Source organism: Chinchilla lanigera, unplaced genomic scaffold, assembly GCF_000276665.1.
Source record: "Chinchilla lanigera isolate Chin_1 unplaced genomic scaffold, ChiLan1.0 scaffold00012, whole genome shotgun sequence".
NCBI lineage: Eukaryota > Metazoa > Chordata > Mammalia > Rodentia > Chinchillidae > Chinchilla > Chinchilla lanigera.
Genome location: NW_004955413.1, coordinates 29,037,417 through 29,053,582, shown reverse-complemented (window position 1 = coordinate 29,053,582; position 16,166 = coordinate 29,037,417). Strand labels below are relative to the sequence as shown.

Sequence of the window (16,166 nt, the reverse complement as noted above, 5' to 3'; positions counted from 1 at the left end):
TGGTGATGGTGATGGTGGAGATGATTATAATGGTGATGATAATGGTGGTGATGGTGATGGTGATGGTGGTGATGGTGATGGTGGTGATGGTGATGACGGTGATGGTGTTGATGGTGATGGTGGTGATGATTATAATGGTGATGATAATGGTGGTGATGCTGGTGATGGTGATGGTGGTGATGATTAGGATGGTATTGATGGTGATGGTATTGTTGATGTTGGTGATGATGGTGATGGTCTTATGGTTTAGACCTAGAATGTCCCAGAAAGGCTCATGTGCTCAGAGGTGGGACTTTCGGAAGATGATTGGATCATGGGGCACTATATTCATCAGTGGGGTCGTTCATTGACGCTTTCAGTTGTTCATGTGTTAGGAGGTGGGGCCTAGTTGGCGGAGGTGGGTCACTAGGGTATTACCCGGAAAGGCATATTACTGTCCCCACTCCTTCCCTCTGTCTCTGCTTCCTGGCTGCCATGGTTGAGTAGCTCCTTTCTGCCAAATCCTTTCACCGTGTCATTTTTGCCTTGGGGCTGACCATGGACTGAACCCTCTGAAACTGTGACCCCAATAAACCCCTCCTCCTTCAAATTACAGTTGTTGGGTATTTTCTCCCAGGGATGGTAAGGTGACTAACACAGACGATGATGAGTGGTCATGACGGCAGTGTTGGTGATGGCGGTGATGATGTTACATAACATTTTATTGAATATTAGATGCCCTGCAATGTTTCAAACTTTTAAAAATATTTTCATAATAACCCTATGAAGAAGAGATTTCTAATTGCTTCTGGCACACAAAGACACTGGGACTCAGGGAGGTGAGTGATTCATCAGGGTCACAGAGCAAGGACAGGATGCACTTAGGGTCCACAGCCCAGAGCACCGCACTGTAACCACTGCGCCCCAGCCTGCTCCACCCTGGGCTGCAAGCTCCATGGGGACAGAGCCTGTCTGTGTTCTCTCTCAATTCCCAGCTCTCAGTCCTGGGCCCACACGCAGTAGGTGCTCGGAAAGGTCTAGTAGGAATGGCTTGTGCTCACTTATCGTATAGCTGTGAAAACCCACCAGGATGTCACTGTATTGCTTTTTCAGGAGACAGGCATGCCACTCCATAGGAAATGCATACGGACAGATGAAACAGTTTGGGCAGCTGTTGGTTAGGCCAAGTCCAGCTGGCCAGATCTTAGAAGATTTGTGTTCCCATTGTCTGTTTTCCAACCAACCAGGCCCCTCAGAATCTGCACCTCGTCTCAGCTCAGGCCCTCAAAGATTGAGAGAGCTGGGAGGGTCTGGACCCTGCAATGGGTGGGGCTGGGTGAGCTGTGGGGTGAGCAAGACTTGCAGCACCGCCCACCCACCCTACCCTAGCCTCACAGGGAAAGGGGCCAGAGGAGGCTTAGACAGTGGGATGGGGAAGAGGTAGCTTTGATCTGTTGCAGACAGGGAGGAGGAAGGAATGCACTTTTTTCTAGACAAGCTGTTCGCTTACCAGCTGACTTTGGTAACAGAAAGAAAAATCCCAGCACCATCTGTTCCCCGAGTGGGGCTGGTGTGGGCCTGGGGCTTCCTGCAGCTCGGGCGGCCAGACCCAGTTTCAGAATCCGAGACAGCTCCCCCTGGATTATTTTGGGAAACAGCTCAACTCTGAGGCACCCCGGCCTTCGCCTTCGAGGCATTTCCCGGCGCTGCAAAGCTGTTTGCACACCCAGCTCAGGGCTGCCGGCTCCTTCTCCAGCCCTGGCCGCCTTCCAGTTCGGCCCACGGCAATTATGCAGGCTCCCCGCTTCCGTGGGATTGGGCCTGGAGTCTGGTTTCTAGAGACGCAGGGAGAGGGCAATAGAGCAAGCTGGATGCAGGCAGGGGCTGCTCCTCCCCTTCTCAAAGACCAACCTCCCCCTCCCATCCCCACACACGGGGATCCCCACTGGTGCATCCATCTCCTGAGGGCATCCTGCGCCCCACTCACTCCTCAAGGGGGTCCCCACTGCTGTGGGTGAGAAGTCCTCCCTGGGTGGCACCAGGGCACCTTCCTGGCTAGTGACAGCATCAGAGCAGCCTGGCCGGACCGGGGAGGCTGTCGGGCCGAACTGGAGTTAAAGGGATGAGGCAGGAGACAGCAGCGGGAGAGCAAAGGATGGAAAGGACAGGGCTTGTGCTCAGGTGGGGAGGAGTGGGCCCGGCTCTCAGGCCTGGGGACCAGGATGAGGCGCAGCGCAGTACGGGGGACAGGGCAAAGGGATGAGCTGTGACCTGACACGGAGCATTTGGGATGGGGAGAGGTACCTAGGGAGAGTTACAAGTATGGGTCCAGTCAGCAAGTGGAAGGGCGGCTGCCAGGCCGGGGGAGGGCGTGGGTGGGTTCTTGTCTAATGGGGATGATGAGGGTCTGAGCCGGTGCTGGTTATGGTGACACAATCGGGTGGATACACTTAATGCAGCTGAACCACCGGCCAGTTAAAGCAGGCACATTTTGTGTTATGTATATTTTGCCACATCACATAAAAATAAGAGAAAGCAAAAGAAACAAGGGGTTGGAGCAGCGCGGAGATGGGAGAGAAGCCCTAGGAGGCGCTCCCCTCTGAGGAGAGGGGCAGGGCCACAGCGGCAGGGGACATCAGAGGAGAGGCAGTGGTAGGAGCCCCTGCCACATCCGCCGGGAAGGCAGAGAAAGGAGCCCAGGGAGACGGGGGAGAGGCCGGGAAATCCACGTCCCAGGGTCCAAGGAAAAGGCCAGGTCGGGGGTGCCTGATGGGCGAGGCTGGCATGGAGCCCTGCAGCCTGGAAGCTCTGTCCTCCAGCCAGTGGGAGAGCAGTGCCTAGACCTCCCTATCCTCCGGACAGAATATCTGGAAGCAAGGGTCCTCAGGCCCTGGGCAGCAGGCGGGCAGGAAAGTGGTCCATGAGAGGAGTAAAAGAGGAGGAGGTGCCCTGTGCGTGCCGGAGCTCACCAGCTGCAGTGCTCAGGCTGCAACATGGGGACAGGAACCCCAACACCGCCTAGAGTTGAGGAGGTAGAATTTGGGGTGTGGGATGGGACAGAAGAAGGCGCTGCAGAGAGAGAGAGACATGGAGAGCTACAGGAGTCCCCTTGAGTCTTGGGTCAGATGTGGATACCACGTGCTTGGGAGGGACCATTCCTAGCGTCCTATGCTGGGGAAAGAGACCAAGGAATGGACTAAGCTGAACAATCCACGGAGCTAAGCAGGGCATAGTTTGCAATGAGCCCAGGGGAAAGACCTCCCGACACACGGGACATGGGCAGTTCATCAGGTGACTATCGTCCATCGTGGCACCAGAGGAGCCTGCAAACCTGCCCTAGACCCATCCTACAGAGCGTAAGAGGACATCTCAGGGCTCAAGCTGATTCCGAGTAACCTAACTGCATCTCAGACAGAGCCCAAATACAGGAAAGAGTCAAAAGGAAACCCCGTGTTCAACACTGTAAATGTTCACAATGTCCAATTAAACATCACCGGGCATCCAGAACGTTACATGAATCATAACCAGGAGCAGGGTCGAGCAGCAGAAAGAGATCCAGAAATAAAGCAGATGACAGAATCCATCGACAAGTGTGTTTATTATAAACAGACCTCACATGTCCTCAAAGGTAGAAGAAAGCAGGAGTGTAAAGAGGAGGGAAGTGGAGAATATTTTAGAAGACCCAAACCAAACTTCTTGAGATGATAAAATGCAACTTCTGAAATGAAAAGTACAACAGTTTAAAGCCAAGCAGATAGCACCAAAGAGATCAACCAACTTGGAAACAGAGAAGGAAAAATGATCAAAATGGAAGAGAAAAGAAAAGACTGAAAATAAATGAAGACCGTCTGAGGCTGTCACTCACAGGTGGAGAACTGCCGGCTCGCCTGAGGCTCTAGGTTCAATCCCTAGTACTGAAATAAGAAAATGCATGACTTAGCCGGGTGTGTGGCACACGCCTGTAATGCCAGCACTTGGGAGGCTGAGGCAGGAGGATCATTGTGAGTTCGAGGCCAGCCTGGGCTACAAAGTGAGCTCAAGGCCAGCCTGAACTGCATAGCAAGACTCAAAAAGACAAAAAAGAAAGAGAGAGAGAAAGAAAGAAAGAAACAGAGAAAATGCATGACTTGTATGACAGTATCAATCCATCTAACAGATATGAAGCTGGAGTCTGAGAAGGAGAGGAAAGAAAGACAAAAAAATAAATATTATGATGGCCGAAGTATTTCCAAATTTTAAACACCATAAACCTCCAGAATCAAAAGCCTCAACTTGCCCCATCAGAACCGTGCAATACCTCGCGCCAAGGCACGCCATAATCACACTGCTGCAAATCCTGCTAAAATGAGTCTTAAAAGCAGACAAAGAGAAAAGACACAGCAGAGGACCAAAGCGGAGAGGAGAGGGGACTTCACGCTGAAAACCACGCCAGCCAGGAGATGCAGGAGTGGCACCATTAAAGTATTGAAAGGAAAAGCTGTCAGAATTCTATATCCAGGGAAATTATCTTGCAAAACTGAATCTGTTTCTTTAGGTACAAAATCCTATTCACGGCAGCCCGGCACCATGCAAACTGCTACAGGAGGTTGCTTTGGTTTGAAGGTGACCTTCAAAGATTGTGCACCGGAAACTCTACCCCAATAAAAGCAGAGTTTGCAGATGGGGTCCACTGAAGGTTTTCAGGCCGTGAAGGCTCCGTGTGTAAAAGGATTAATAAGCCACTTCTGGCTGCAAGCTCAGAGTCTTTTTCCCCCACACTCACGTGATTTCTTTGCCCTTCTGCCCGCCTCGGGCCAGCTGAGTAGAAAAGCTGCAGGTGGGGCTTTCCCAGCCTCCAGAGCCGTAAGAAACAAGTCTCTGTTCTTCACGAATGACTCAGTGCCGGGTGTTCTAGCAAGTGTGAGGCTCTGGGTGTAATCCACAGAACACGAACAGAAAATGAACCAGGACAGAAGTCTTCAGGCAGGAGGAAAATGACACCAGACGGGAGAAGAAACAAAGAGGCCTTGAAATGGCAAAGACACGGCTGAACCTAAGGCTTCCTTCTCAGTGCTTAAAGATCCCTTCTAAAGACACTGCCTATTCTTTTGAGCAAAAATAATATATTGTGAAATCTATGAAATACCCATGCAACGGTCCTGTCCTAGGTCACACGAAGGGCTGGTTTAGTGATATGAGAATAAAGTGGACAGCTGCAACAGCTGAAAGGCAAAGGCGGAGGTCATGCTGAGGGAGAGAGACCAGACCCCAAAGATGACATCCTGTTTGAAGCAGTTTATAAAAAATCCTAGAAAAGGCAAAGCCATGGTGACGGAAAGCAGATCGGTAGGAGGGGCCGGAGCTGCAGGGTGCTTGGGGCTGGTTGGGGGAGGGGCACGGTTGAGTCTCGACCCTGCTGGGGGTGGGCATCTGCCGCGTGGATCTGTCAAACCCTGTCACAGTGTACACTTAAATGGGGACATTTTACTGCTTCTAAATTATTCTTCCATCAGGCTACAAAAAGTTAATTTATTTTCGTTGTTTTAAAAATCTGCTGTTAAATGGAACACAGTGAGGACTTGGGTAGCCGAGCAGAGCCATCTGCAGGGGGTGAGGCTTGCGTGTGGAGGGAACCGGGACCCCAGTAGCGGGGTGTGGATGTTGGCTTCATCGTGAACCCTGGCATGGGAAAAGGTGGGGGGTCCTGGCCTGTGCACAACCCCCAGAGGTTCCAGGGGGAGGAGAGGAAGGCTGGAGGGCATCCCAATGGAGGAGATCTCAGGGCACTCGTGGCATAGGAGAGGTCCTGCTCAGGGGCACAGGGAAGCAGGTGTGGGTGCAGATGGGGGAGCATCTGATGGGGCTGAGGCTTCTGTGGAACCCGCCTAAAGGCTTCCATTTGCTTTATGAATCAGGTGGTGGCGGGGCAGGTGGCCGGGATCCTGGTGGTGCCACTTTCTCAGACTCCCAGTACCAATCCTGCAAGACATCCTCCCAAGCCTGACAGTGGTGGCCAGACCGCCCATCCCCTCTGCAAGCCCAAGCTGTCAAACTGTGACAGCCCTGAACTGGAAGGAAGGTCCTATCCTGGGGTAGGAGGGGAGACAGATGCTTGGAGCCCGGAGGGTGGGAGGAGCAGCAGTCAGGGCTGGATCCCCTGCACCCCTCCACCCTCTACCCTCCACCCCTCTGCCCTCTACCCTCCACCCCTCCACCCCCACTGTGAGCCTCCCCTCAGCTGTTTCCCATCAGACAGCCGCTGCGGCAGCTCTGGAAGCCACCCCTGGAACGACTGTGCTCAATTCTACAAGTTTCTTTTCTTTGCAGAAGATGCCAAACCTCACTGGAGAGAGTAACGATCGCTCCCCCAGGGACAGACTGGAGACGACCTGAACCCACTAATCAACCGCAGAGATTTCTTCTGCATGACTTTTGGGCAAGTCTCACAGTTGCAGCTGGGGGTGGGGGTTGGCCTGGGCCACAGCTGCTTCGGCAAGTAACGGAGCCCACTTCTCCGCGCGGTGTGGGGCTTGCTTTTGGAGCCTTGAGGGGCTCCTGCCTCCAGTGGGGATCCCGGGACGGTCATCCCGAGTGGGAGGTGGGCAGCAGGAAGCCGTGGGCAGTGGCTGGGTCCTCGGCCATCGTCCTGATGCCTGAGCCCAGGGGCCCAGGACAGGTGGCCATCACCGACTCTCACTGCCAGGGACCCCGGTGCCCATGGAGCGCCACAGAACAGGACAGAGGCTGCTCAGAACTGTCACACCTTGGGGATCGAGCTCACCCTATGCACATGTCAGGGCCCTGCCCGAGGCACCAGCATGGTCCCAGAGCCCCGCAGAAGTAATTTAGCAAAAATAAACTGAACAAGTCAAGGTTGGCTCTTGGTGTGGAATCAAGACATTTATCTGAAGGGAACAGGACAGGGGTGGAGAAACAGCTTTAGCGGGACAGTGGCAGCTAATTTGGGGTTCCCTGGGGCCTCTTGTCCTCGTTTGCCTTCAGCTTGTGCTTGTAGAAGAGGCTGTAGAGCACCCGCAGCGTGCTCTTGGCATCCTTGTTCACGATGTCTGCAGGCCAGAGGGGCAGAGTCAGGCTGGCAGGCAGCTGGGCTGGTGAGTCCCCCAAAAACCCAGGCAGTGGGTCCCGCCAGGCCTGAGTCCTGCCCAGTGCCCACCACATGACCCGGCCTCCCCCTGGCTCACGTCCAGGCCTCCCATGAACCTTGCATGTCCCCCCAACACAGAAACTCCTCAAGGTCTGGTTTCACTGGGGACCCTGGGGACTGCAGCCTCCACTCCCAGCATCCTCCATGGGGCAGTGGAGGCGAGGCCAGAGGACACGGTTGTCCCCATGCCCTGCACGGCATGCTCACCTTCGGGGTTGACGGGGTGGCTGAGCAGGCCTTCGTCCTTCAGCAGGGCCAGGGCCAGAGTAACGTTGTGAAGCTGCAATAATCAGGCCCATGAGAGTACAGCAAGGCCGTGGCCCCAGCCCTGGCTCAGGGCCTCCGTGCCAGGCCAGTCCTGTCCCCCACAACACCTGTCCACACCTGCCCAAACTCCTGCCCCGAGCCACAGTTGAAATGACTCAGCATCACCTTACATCCCCCATGGATGGAGAGCTCAGTCCTGCATACCAGGGCCTGGACATCAGGCCTCAGCCACGCGCGGCCCCAGTCCAAGCAAGTGTCACTCTGGACACACGCACACCCAGGAGGCCACCTCAGTGGGAAAGTTCACCACCCGGGAAGCACTGGGGGTCAGGGGAGGCTTCCTGGTGGAGGTGACACCAGGCCACGCAACTGTCAGGGAAGGGGCCTCAGCCCGGGGATGGAGCAAGGGATCATGGGTCGTAGGGACCCACGGGGACACAAATTTTCTTGAGCAAAGTGCAGTTAGGAGCCCAAGGCCCAGGGTGGCCCCAGGCCCAGGGCTGTCTCACCGGTGTGACCTCCAAGCAGGTTGGAGGCCTCAGGAGCTGCCCCTGCCCTGGTGCCTGTCCCTGTCTGCACCTGGCTGGCGCCTCCCACTCGGCCCCCTGCAGAGTAGAGGGTGCCGGGCAGCACAAGACCACCTGGCTCAGACCTCAGCTCGGTCGTGGGACCCCTTGGGCTCCACGTCACATCCCCTGTCCTCCAGCCCCCACTGCTCACCTGCGGAGCTGCTCACTGGTCCCCGCTGACATGTTTGCCATGGGACGCTGGTGGGAGCCCCGGGAGCCCTGGGCAGAACTGCCCTGCAGAGTCCCTGCCCTGCCCATCCTCCAGGCTCCTCTGAGCCTCAGACACCAGCAGAGCAGGCCCCCCTCTCTCAAGGCAGCAGCCTGGCATAGTAGAGGGTATGGGTGAAGCGGGGTGAGCCCTTGATTTGCGGAGAGACCTCAAACAGGATTTCCGGCAGGGGTCTCAGCTGCCCATAGATCCAACGTGGGCCCAGACGTCCCTGCCTGCTCCTAACTGCTCCCCAGCTCCACTGGCAGGCAGTTCCCATGGCAACCCAGCAGCGCGGAGGCCAGGCTGGCCATGTGTTAGATGACCCAGGCCAAGTGAGGCTCATGTGAGGCCCCAGCCCTGCCCACTGCCCCCCCGTTTCCTCCTGGACGGTTAGCAGGGGGAGTGGTGGATGTGGGTTGGTTGTTGGTACACCGTCCCCATCCCCCTGTCCAGGTCAGACAAGTCACCCATCCTGGCCAGCCTCAGTTTCCTCTCTGTGTGGGGGTTGCGGATCTGCCAGTCTGAGGCGGCTGCGGGATGGAATGGGATGGCAGACAGAGAACGGAAGCCCTCAGGCCAGTGTCAAAGGGTCGGGTGACGCACACAGCAGCAGGCAGTGGGGAGCAGTGCCCTTCTCTGATTGGGGCGTCCTTGTCACTGCCCTGGAGGCACAGGGCTGGGGAGACCCAAGGTGGGTCCGGGACAGGGGAGAGTGTGTTTGCAGCTGGACGGCTTCCCACGGGGCTGTCCTCTCCAGAACTGGAGAACAGGAAACAGAAGTCACCTCTCACACCCCAGGAATGTCCAGACCAGGGCGCGGCCCCAGCGCTGCTGCTCCATCCGTCACAGTGTCCCCAAGTCCTTCACGAGTCTGGGATTTCATGGGAAGCAAGTTGCTACTATAGCAGCACATCCTCGTCAGGAACGTGATACACGGGATGCACAGAAAGCACACTCAGGAGAAGGGGAGACTGGGACTCTTCATCTCCCCCTCCACGCCTGCTCTGCGTCCTCCATGAGCCGGCACTCTGCAAAGCTTGATTCAGGATGTGGAGGCTAACGTGGCCAGTGGCTGGTGGTCCGATGGCTTTGGAAACTGTCAGTTAAAGAAATGCAGCAATCTTTTGCTGCAGGGGCTGGGGATTTAGCTCAGCGGCAAAGCGCCTGCCTGGCAAGCGCAAGGTCGTGAGTTCGGTTCCCGGTACCGGAAAAAAACAAAAAAAAAAAAAAAAAAAATCTTTTGCTGCAGAACTTCTCAGAGCATTGAAAGAGTCATCATGAACCTTCTTGTTTCCCTGAATTATTTGGTCACAGAAGCCTTGTATCACGGAGCCCCTCGTGGGACAAGTGTTTTGGAAATATGCGTTCAGTCATTTGCTTTAAAATGATTTGTGGAGCACCTGGCCATGCAGGGGTGGCCGGAAACAGACCACCCTTGAGGAGTTGATGGTTTGGGAATTGCTGATAGCAACACTAAAATACGATGACATTTGCTTTGGGTCACACTTTCTAATGACGCCCCTTCTGAACCAAAGATCAGCTCCAGAAAGAACCAACCGGGCTGCAGACCGACCCGTCACGCCCTCCTGGCACATCTTTTCCTTCCAGGCACAGTTTGAGATGGTGTGAGGAAAAATCTCACAGCTCCACAGGAGCTGAGGGGAGGCCACAGCCCAGAGAACACTTCCTGTACTGCTGGGGACAGATAATTGCAGGTGGGAAGAAGCCCAAGGTTCCTGGCTCCTGGGCTTTGATTTCTGCAGAGCAAATGATCACTTTCCTTCTGTCCCCAATTTCTGTTTCCTAAATGAATCACAATCTCACTAAAGTACCGTGCACAAGGAAGGTCAGGTAATGGAAAATGCAATTTTGAGAAGCCACTGTGCCCAGCAAGCAAGCCCACGGGTGTCCCTCTACCGGAAGGGGTCACTGCCACCACTATCTTCAGCTCTGACCTCCTATGTGCGCATTTTTAGCATCCAGTGATGGAGCCAAGTGCTCCCCCATAGATGCTGAACATCCATCCTCGGGCTCGGAGCTGCGGGGCCACCACATTTCCCTCCCCTCCCACAGGGCTCCCCTGGCCCCCTAGGAAGGACTTGGGGAAAATCTCAGGCTTTGGAGACAGACAAGGCAGGGTGCCAGGCCAACTTCTGTCCTAATCGTCTGTGTGCTCTCGGCTGGACAACTGTACCTCTTGGAATCTCCCACGAAAGGCGGATGGGAATAGTCCCCAGCCCATGGGCCCAGCGTGAGGATGCTTAGCAAGCCAGCCACGGGGTCTGAGGGAAGGCACAAGGTTTTCAGGACTGTCCCAGGCCCTGCCAAGGCTGTGACCCTCTTTGGAACAGGCAGGAAGGGGCAGCGTGCCAGCTGTGACAATGGCTGACTGTAGTGTCCACCACCAGCTGGTCTGGCAGCTTCTTAAACAGCACTGTTAAGCACTGGGCGGTGGACACAGCATCTTGGGTGCTGGGGTGGGTGCTTCTGCTGCTAAACATGGGCCACCAGTGCTCATGGCCCAGCCTCTGCCTTGGCCCAGGCTCTCCTCTCTCTGAACCCAATGCCAGGGAACCCTGGCCTGCAGCTGGGCCCCGGGAAAGCCAGAGGCCTAACCCCGCCCCTGGGCCACACCATCCCATGGAGGGGAACAGAATTCTTCCTCCCTGGAAGGCCCCGAAGGCTGACCTGGAACGGCCTAGGCCCTGCCTGGGGTCACCGCACGAGAAAGGCCACGGGGGCAGGGAAACCCGGGGGCGCCCTGTCTGGGGCTGGGGCTGGCGTGGTCAGAGGTGAGCTGCCACCTGGGGTATCGGGCAGGTCACTGGCCTTCAGCCGCCACCGAGGGCTTAACAAAGACTCCCAGTGGCCGTGGCTGGCCAGACGCAGGCAGGCGACGGGAACTCAGGCCCTCTGCATTTCTTCCTTGATGCTTCTACAAACATTCACCCCACCATGTGTGACCTGAGGTTGGGCAGAACAGGGAGCTGGCCATGCGGCAGATGGGGACAAGGCTCTCGGCTGCCAGGCAGGGAGCGCCCGCCCTATGGCAGGATGCAGGGAGGCAGGGTAAGGCAGGTGGTGGGGACCCCGCGAGGCCCCGGCCTCAGCTGCTGGTCTGCCTCATGAGGCAGTGGGGGAAGAGCCAGTGCAAAGGCTCAGAGGCAGGACAGGAGCTCGAGGAGCTGCAGCCGAACAGCAGGGGCTGAGAGGCAGGGGCGGGAGGCAGCCAGACACAGGACCTCCTCCAGTCGGAAGACCAACAGATCGCCGTTCCAGGGCTTACCCTGTCGCCTCCACCAATCCTCTTGACCATTACAGCTCATCCTTGCCCATCTCCTTCCTGGGGCGACACAGACCCTCCTGCCTGGACTTCCACAGCCACCCCCCAGGAGCCCCGTCCTGCCCCTCCCAGGCCTACAGCTCACTGAACCCTGGTGCCTTGCTGTGCTGTCTGCCCCGTGCCGAGCGCCCTTCCTCTTCCGCCCCAACTCTGCGAACCAAACCCTTCGGACACAACGCCTTCCCTGACTCCTTCAGATCAGACTGACCCCTCCTTCGGAGTCCTCCCCTGCCCCGCGCGCCATGGAGTCACGCATACTGTGAGCCCAGGGAAGACCCTAATCCATGGGAGGGCACTGGGTGTAGTCAGAAAGGCCTCAAATGCTTGCGCCGTGTTGGTTGACTCTATGTTAGGCAGTATGGGGCGATACTGAGCAGGTCCCCCAGAGTGAGAGGTGCAGTGCACAGGTGGATTGGGTGAGCGGACGGAGGGACAGATGGGAAGATGGGTGAGGGAGGCAAGTGGTTGGATGGGCAGATGGGTGCATGGGTGGATGGATGGATGGATGGATGGATGGATGGATGGATGGATGGATGGATGGATGGGTAGATGCATGGATGGATGGATGGGTGGATGGGTGGATGGGTGGATGGGCAGAAGGTTAGGACAGGCAGGCAGGTAGGTGGATGAGCATGAAGATGGATGGATGGATGGATGGATGGATGGATGGATGGATGGATGAATAATGGATGTTTGGATGGATGTGCAGATGGATACATGAATGGATGGATGGATGGGCAGGTGGGTGGGCGGATGAGTGGATGGGCAGACATAAATCTGTAGACCTGTCCACCCAGAGGTAGACAGCCCAGGAAAATCTTTGGAAAACTTACCATTTCTGCAGGAGAACTGGGAGTGAGGTAGAATTCCTTTAAGTGCAAGAAGAAGCCTTCCAGTTGTCCAATCAGCAAGAGTAAGATGACTCCATCGGCAAACTGCAAAGGAAGGAACCAGAGGCTCAGGTGTGGGAGAAGATAAAGGGCCCCCACCCTGCCTTTCACAGGCTGTGTGGCCCCAAAAATGTGCAATCTGTCTGAGCCTTGGGTTCCCTTTTGAGAAATGTGGATGACGTTCCCAATTTTTATACTGCAGACAGCAATGAAAGGCTGTCTGGCACATAGTATGCACTCAATAAAAAGAGCTATTTCCCAACTTGCTGCAGAATAACCTCATATCAATTTTTAAATGACATTATTCCATGAGCTGCAGAAACACTGAAGGAAACAGAGGTAAGTATACAATTATTCCATCAGGAAAGGGCAGAAAACAGCACGTTGGGCCCCTTTGCAGCTGCCACATTAATATTTCTGTCTGTTCTGTGTGTTCAGAGATAAAGCTGTCATCCCTGCCACCAGCATATCATATGCTAATATAATCCTATTGAATCTCTTCAAAGACATGAGACAGTAGATTGGATATTGGAGGAAAAAACACCGCTCTGAGTCCTTAATGGAATTTCCTCGTATTGTGTCTGTTGCAATGTTATTAGTTTGGGCCTGAAATCTTCCCTGCTGATGTTCCTGGCACATAGCACATGTGATTTCATATCCCTCCTTATATGACAATCTCTAATACCATGCCCAGACACACTCGTGTTCTCCAGCACCAGCATTTTCCCACAGGAAAAGCAGGGATCAACAAGGCAGAATAGAAACTTCAGAAACCATCCTGTTTATAGACCACATAAAGTAGACCAAAACCACAGATGTACCACTGACTGTGAGTGGGCAGTGTGCCAGGTAACGTTGACCCCCAGATACTCCTCAACTCATATATGAGGTGTGATCCAAAGATATGATGAATAATATTTAAATTTTTAAACGTGTGTTACAGTTATAGGCATATTACCAAAAAGTATTCCCATACACACACTTTGAATTCACTTGTCCCACTGCTCAGGCTGCTTTCTGAAGCCGTTCTGGAAGTGCTCTCTCATGAGTGTCTGTAGCCACTGTCGTGGCTGCCTCAGTGTTCTGAATCGATTCAGAAGGTTGACCTTGCATAGTCATTTTGACTTTGGGGAAGGGCCAGAAGTTGCATGGTGCCAGATCTGGTGAATAAGGTGGGTAGGGCCACACCACCATGGTTTTACAAGCTGCCTTTCCATCAGACGGCACTTAGCAAGAGCATTCACTGTGTTTTTACCACGCTTTGTAAGACTTTCAGGAAAAAGGACTCCCAGAGCTGCTTTGAAAAGTAAAGAATGACAGGATGGGTTGAGTTGGGAGCCAGGGGGGTGGTTTTGAGGAGAACTAATGACAGTGTGTCTTTTACTGTAATAAATATTTTACAATTTAAGTGTTCACCATGTATTTCAATCACGTCTCAGTATCCCAGTCCTTTAAGATGGGTTGGTATCCTTGTACTCAGAGAAGTCCAATAATTTGCGTAAGGTCACCTAACAAATGTGGAGGTGTCCTAAGGGTCACAAGCGACTGGCACAGGATGGAAACCCCTGTCCATGTGACTTCAAAAGTTTCCACCCGGCATACTACATCACCACCACGCACAGACCTCACATGGCTGGCTGGCAAAGGGGTTATGAGCACAAAGTTCAACATCAGCTGCCTGGGTTCAAATCCCAGGGCTACCCCTTCATCACTGTATGGCTCTGGATAAGTTAACCACCCTCTCTGTGCTTTAATAGGACTAATATCAGCTCCCTCTTGGGGGTTGGCTGGGGATTCACTGAGTTCATGGGCAGTCACAGTCAAGGGCACAGAGGCTGACAGTGAACGCTGCCCATGATTCTACCCTGGGACACTTGGGTTCCAGTCACCTCATCTTCCTGTGCCTGCCATAGTTACAGACCTTGTGGGTGAGCAATAACCCCGCAGGAGGCGGGCCTTGCAGACCAGCAACACGCCCCAAGGCTCCTAGAGATGACACCCCTGCCCCTGGCCACACAGCGAGATCCTGACTCCTACAGAGCCCTCCTCCCTCCCCACGCAGTGGCCCCTGGCCCTCCGGGGACCCGCATCTGTGCCCCTACCTGGGTGTCCGGGTCCTGCACCGACAGCCCCAGGCGCTCCAGCTTCTGGTTGACAAAGCTCACGATGGCCTGGTCAGGGAAGGGCAAAACCCCAGCCAGCCTCCGGTTTGCCGCCTTCCTGCCCTTCCCACCCCACCTGGTCACCTGGACGTGGTGGCTCGGGCAAGGGTGGGCAGGACCCCTGGGCATACAGGGCAGGGTGGGCAGGTGAGAGTGCAGGTCTGGGGTCTCTCCTACCTCTTTCACGGCACCCACTTTCTCCGGAGCCAGCTTGAATAATTCATCAAAGACATCCTCTGTAGACCCAGAGCCGAAAAACACCTCATTACCGTGCTATTATCTTTGCACCAAGCAGGGAAGATGTTCCCGCAAAAGTTTCTCAGAACAGTCAGTCCAGAGGGAGCAGCCGTTTTCTCTCACAAATGAGATGAGCCTGGGTGTGACCACTGCGCCTCAGTTTTGTGGCCTCGGGGAGTCACCAGCCTTTCTGTGCCTTGGTTTCCCTGTCGAGGGTGGGGACACTGCCGAGATGGATGTAGGCGGTGGATGCAGACACGTGGCACCGTGACTCCATGAGCCTTGTCCCGCCCACCCTGACCAGGGCACTGTGCGCACTCAGCTATACCCAACTGCTGGCTCCCAGGCCACCTTCCTCCCTGTCCCCTGTTCACCACAGCCCACGGATGCTGACGCCCTACCCCCAGGCTGCTCCCCAGTCTCTGGGCTGCAGAGAGGGGGAGCCTGGCCTCTCAGTGTCTGACCTGCAGCAGCTGAGGGTCTGGGGACAAACAGCCTGGGCCCAACGGTGGGCACCCATGTCCTCAGACCCAGGCTTTCTGTGCCAGCCCAGGGCCTGCAATTTGCAAGCAATGCAGCTCCAGGGCACACTAGGCTTTGGGCCCTCAGCACCCTGTCCACTCTGAGGATGCCTTCAACTCTGTCACTCAGCAACCGTGTGACTCTGAGGAGGTCCCTCCACCCCACTGTCCTCCAGGCCCTTGTTTGCAAGGGAAAAGCCAATGAGATGGCATCATGCACATTGGAACACTCGGACAGTGACCAGCAAGGGGGAAACACCCCGTCCCCACCGGGCTTCTGGCTATGGCTGGACAACGGTTACTGAGAGGGCCGACGTGCCCTGCATCCCTGCCTTCACCGTGTACCTTCCTCACACTGCCCCAAGCACTGCTTCTGGGCCACCCTGTGTGCTCATGCCACCTCCTCCCCACCCCACACACTCCAGCAGCTTCCAAGCCCTGCTTTCCTTCCCCACAGGTCTCTGCGTCTACATCTGTGTGTGATGTGCCTCTCCTACCACCCCTGCCCACAGCCCTGGCCTGAGGAGGATTCAGGGAGGAAATTAGTGTTAGGAGGGAAAGTATAAATGGATGGGTGTATGGATGGATGGATGGAAGGCAGGATGGGTGGCAAGTGAGCCAATGAATGGATACATTTATATGTGGTTGGGTGGGAGAGTAGATGCATGGTAGATATGTGTATGGATGGGAAGGTAGGTGGATGCATGGAAGGGTAGGGAGGTAAAGATGGATAATGACTATGTGGATGGATGGATGGATGGATGGATGGATGGATGGATGGATGGATGGATGGATTTATGGATGAGTGGATGGATGGATGGATGGATGGATGGATGGATGGAT

At 55.1% G+C, this 16,166-nt stretch overlaps 1 protein-coding gene across 3 annotated transcripts in view; it reads right to left on the bottom strand.

Annotated features, from left to right (window-relative positions):
• Positions 1-6,837: 6,837 nt before the first annotated feature.
• Positions 6,838-16,166, bottom strand: part of Parvg (parvin, gamma) — an 18,173-nt gene continuing 8,844 nt past the window's right edge. For all 3 annotated transcript variants that reach the window (XM_005379458.2, XM_005379457.2, XM_005379459.2), the window contains 5 exons: positions 14,743-14,801; positions 14,506-14,574; positions 12,347-12,448; positions 7,331-7,403; positions 6,838-7,025 (listed from right to left, as the gene is read on the bottom strand). In XM_005379458.2, coding sequence (XP_005379515.1) covers positions 6,916-7,025; positions 7,331-7,403; positions 12,347-12,448; positions 14,506-14,574; positions 14,743-14,801 — 413 coding nt within the window. In that variant the 3' untranslated portion in view covers positions 6,838-6,915. The remainder of the gene's footprint in view (positions 7,026-7,330; positions 7,404-12,346; positions 12,449-14,505; positions 14,575-14,742; positions 14,802-16,166) is intronic.